Consider the following 4,081-nt stretch of genomic DNA (forward strand, 5'->3'; position numbering starts at 1 on the left):
CCCTTCATCCGCCTCTCCCCCCAGAAATCCTCCTTCAAACTGCCCAGACGGACCTTGACCCAGCCCCACCTGGTCGACCTGGCTCTTCCTCATCACCGTCCACACCGGACACAGCTTCGTCTGGCTCTGATGTGTTCGCATCCCGCCGCAGATAAACCCTTTAAAACCATGGGGTCTCGCCGATTCACCCAGGACTCTCGCGGGCCCGGCCACCGCTGGGTTCCCCGGCCGTCGGTTCACGTGTTAACGGCATGATAAGGACCGTGGCGTCACTGGCGTGTCTCCGTTTTTTGGTTTATCTGGGCTCTCGTGTCGTGTTCCCGTTGGAAGACGCCAGCCTAGCGGTGCTCGGGCGGGCCTCGGGGGACTCGGGCCCCCGGCCGGCGTGGGGGGCCGCCTTGGCGGTGGCGGGGCGGGCTTTGGGCTGGCTGGAGGTGTCGGGCTCCCACAGGAGGAACTCGTGGAGCAGCGTGTTGACGGCCTCGGGGCACTCCATCATGATCATGTGGCTGCCGTTGTCCAGCACCTTGAGGAAGGCCAGCAGGAGGATCTGGAGAGAGAGAGAGAGAGAGAGAGAGAGAGAGAGAGAGAGAGAGAGAGAGAGAGAGAGAGAGAGAGAGAGAGAGAGAGAGAGAGAGAGAGAGAGAGAGAGAGAGAGAGAGAGAGAGAGAGAGAGAGAATATAGGGAGAGAGAGAGAGAGAGAATAGAGGGAGAGAGAGAGTCAGTCACACAGGGAAAGAGAGGCAGAGGGAGAGAGAGGCAAGAGTCACAGGAGACAGAGGGAGGCAGAGTCAGAGGGAATAGAGGGAGAGAGAGGCAGAGATATTTTAGACAGCTCTTTTGCTGAGTCATGCTTAGCGGTGTGTTATGGTTCAAAAGCATTTCAGATGCCCTTTTAATAAGACCGTTCTAAAGGTGCAGTCTGTAGAATTTAGTGGCATCTAGCGGATCTGACTTAGTTGGCAGAAATGGAATATAATATCGATGAGTATGTATGCCTCCAGATGCCAATGATTCCTATACACCGCACCTTTAAAGTAGATTAAGTAGTGTTTAAAAAATGATCATATTTATGACTAAATGTTGCATTTAGTTGGGGGAATAAAAAAAGCTCATCCACTTTCTAATTCCCTTCCCAGATGCTGTGAAACATAGTGAAACAAACATGGGGGTGTCGCCCACTAGCCCACTAGCTCTAGCACAGCGGTATGGAAACAACATGTGACTTTATGACTTGCCCAGAGATCGGTGAATCACTTTTTCCCTTCCCTCATAATGAAATACCCCTTCTTATTGAGATAAGATGGCACCTAATCAAAAGTACACACTCAAATCAAACACACACACACACACACACACACACACACACACCTCTCTCTTACACACAAACACACCCCTCTAACACACCCAAAACACACACACACACACACACACACACACACACTGACACTGACACTCGCACACACACACTCACACCCCTCCAACACAGCAAGACACCAACACACACACACACACACACACACACCCACCTCGGCCATACGCTGGTCCTCCTCCACGGGCACAAACTTGTCACACATGCCGTGCACCAGCAGCACGGGCACAGCCAGCTCTGCGTGGTACACCTCGTCGCCCTCGGGCCAGTACTGGCCGCTCATGGTGGCCCGCAGCACGAAGGACGACACATTGAAGGCGTTGTTCTCCTTCAGCAGCTGACGCTCCTTGGAGCCCTGCTGGGCGAAGCCCGCCCTGGGGAGGGACACGGGCGGGGAGGGGGGGTGAGGTGAGGGTGGGTTAGTGGTTGGATATTGAGGGTAAGGGGGAGGGGGAGGGTGGGTGCACCCAGGGTGAGCCATCATCCACACACTCCCAGTGTTGTGATGATATTGCGTGTATGTGTGTGTGTGTGTGTGCATGTATGTGTGAATGTGTGTGAGTTCGTGTGCATGTATGTGTGCGACTGTGTGTATGAATGTATGTGAGTTTGATTGTGTGTGTGTGTGTGTGTGTGTGTGTGTGTGTGTGTGTGTGTGTGTGTGTGTGTGTGTGTGAATGAGTGAATATGTGTGCATGTATGAATGTGCGTGTGTATGAATGTATATGTGTGAGTGTGTATTAGTGTGTGTGCGAGTGTGCATGAATGCCTGTGTGTCTGTGAGTGCGTGCTCTTACTTGAGGAAGCTCCAGGCCAGGATGGGGGAGAGGCAGTGCAGCACGCAGGTGGGCAGGTTGAAGATGGAGCAGAGGCTGGGCTCCAGCGCCGTGGGCCCCCCCCCGTTGATCATCACCATCTTGTGGACCTGCTCCGGGTACTCGTGGGCCAGAAAGGTGCAGAAGGAGACCCTGGGCTCGCGGAGAATAGAAAATAGGATAGAATACAATAGAATAGAGGGTAAAACGTTGGTTATGACATAGGATATAATGGTATGGGGGAGAATATAGACTAGGATAGAATACAATAGAATAGAGTGGGAGATATAGGATGAATAGAACAGAATACAATAGAACAGAAAAAGGGATATAGCAGAACCAGTTAGAATAGAACAGAACAGGATGCCATAGGACAATAAAATACAGTAAATTAGATTAAAGATCGAGGATGACAGCATAACGTGAATACAATGGTAATTTTGACTTGGATAACAGTGACTTTAACAGAACATTGTTGTATTCCACACACTTACTAATCCAAACGGGGAATGGGTTAACCTAGCAATTGTTAGTGCTTGGCACGAACATCCTTACTGTACCGACAGCCATATATTGTTTCTCTTTCTTCTGACAAATGTAGTTACTGTAAGTCGTTTTTTAGCATCCTCTAAAGGTCCTCAATGTAAAAGTAAATCGAGGGACTTGAGCCCATCTCTCCTCTATGCTGTCTCCTCTAAGTGTCTAGGCTCAGGGGCGAACGGTGACCACCCTGTGAACACATGAACACTCTCACCATCTTACCCGTACGAGTGGCCGATGAGCACGTTCCTCTTGCGGGCGTATCTCTTGAACAGCACGCGCATGTCCTCGGCCAGGGCGTAGAAGGTGTAGGCGGCGGCGATCTGCGGCGCCGAGCTGGCCCCGTGGCCCGCCAGGTCGGGGGCGATGACCTCGTAGCCCAGCTGGGAGAAGAAGTCCAGCTGGCTGCCCCAGATGTCCAGCGACCCGCCCACGCCGTGCAGGAAGAACAGTGCCACGTCGGCGTGCGTGCCCTTGCACGAGGTGATCTTCCGCTCGCAGTCCACCACCACCGTGCGCTTGGGCTTGCGCTTGCGCAACCGGGGGTCCTGCTGCTGCTGCTGCTGCTGGGGGTCCTGTTGATGCTGTGGGTCTTGCGGCTGCTGCTGCTGAGGGGCCTGCTGCTGCTGCTGCTGCTGGTTCTTCTGCTGCTGCTGCTGCTGCTTAGGGTCCTTTGACTCTCCACCATCTCCTCCTCCGTCCCCTTCCGTCGCCCGCTGGCTTCTTGCCGCCCCGCCCTCCTTCTGGCCCCCGGCGGCGGCCGCGGGGCCCCCAGCGGAGGCGGGGTCCGTCACGTCCAGATCCACGCCTGCGGTAGATTCCGCCTCCCCTCCTCCTCCGCCCGCCTGCCCGTTGCTCAGCTCCGCCCGGGCTCGCTCGCCCAGGTTCTCGATCAGCATCTGCCCGTTCCGGTACAGCGTGATGCGGCGCTTGCAGCTGATGCTGCCGCCCGGGCCCCTGGGCTCCTCCGTCAGGGGCCGCTCCGAGACCACGTGGCGGACGCGCAGCACGCGGCCCGGCTTCACCTCCACGAACTCGTAGCCGTCGGCCAGCTCGGAGGTCTCTAGGGGGCACACCACGTTGGCGGAGCGGCCGGTGAGGCAGCAGAGGAGCCCGTCCAGGAGCCCGCTCAGCATGGTCGCCGCTGGGGGGGGGAGGGGGGAGGCGGGACAGGACGGACACGTGAGGGAACATCCTCCCAAGGGGGGGATTTATTTATGTGACACCCCTCTGGGGGCTTGGGTCAGGGGGGTGTCATAAATCTTTGGCCTGTTAAGCCCTCTGAGACTGTAATGGTGGTTAAGGGGTATACAAATATAATTTAATTTAATTGAACGGAACACACAACAGGAT

General features: G+C 55.2%; 1 protein-coding gene across 1 annotated transcript; it reads right to left on the reverse strand.

The window, feature by feature from the left end:
• Window positions 1-3,864, reverse strand: LOC311352778 (protein ABHD8-like; the record flags this gene model as incomplete). Its single annotated transcript, XM_084472579.1, has 4 exons — window positions 1-550; window positions 1,531-1,747; window positions 2,171-2,341; window positions 2,951-3,864. 4 exons carry the CDS (start codon window positions 3,862-3,864, stop codon window positions 296-298), a joined length of 1,557 nt encoding a protein of 518 aa, XP_084328705.1. The 3' UTR covers window positions 1-295.
• Window positions 3,865-4,081: the final 217 nt, after the last annotated feature.

Source organism: Micromesistius poutassou, assembly GCF_964030765.1.
Source record: "Micromesistius poutassou genome assembly, chromosome: 9".
NCBI classification, from domain to species: domain Eukaryota; kingdom Metazoa; phylum Chordata; class Actinopteri; order Gadiformes; family Gadidae; genus Micromesistius; species Micromesistius poutassou.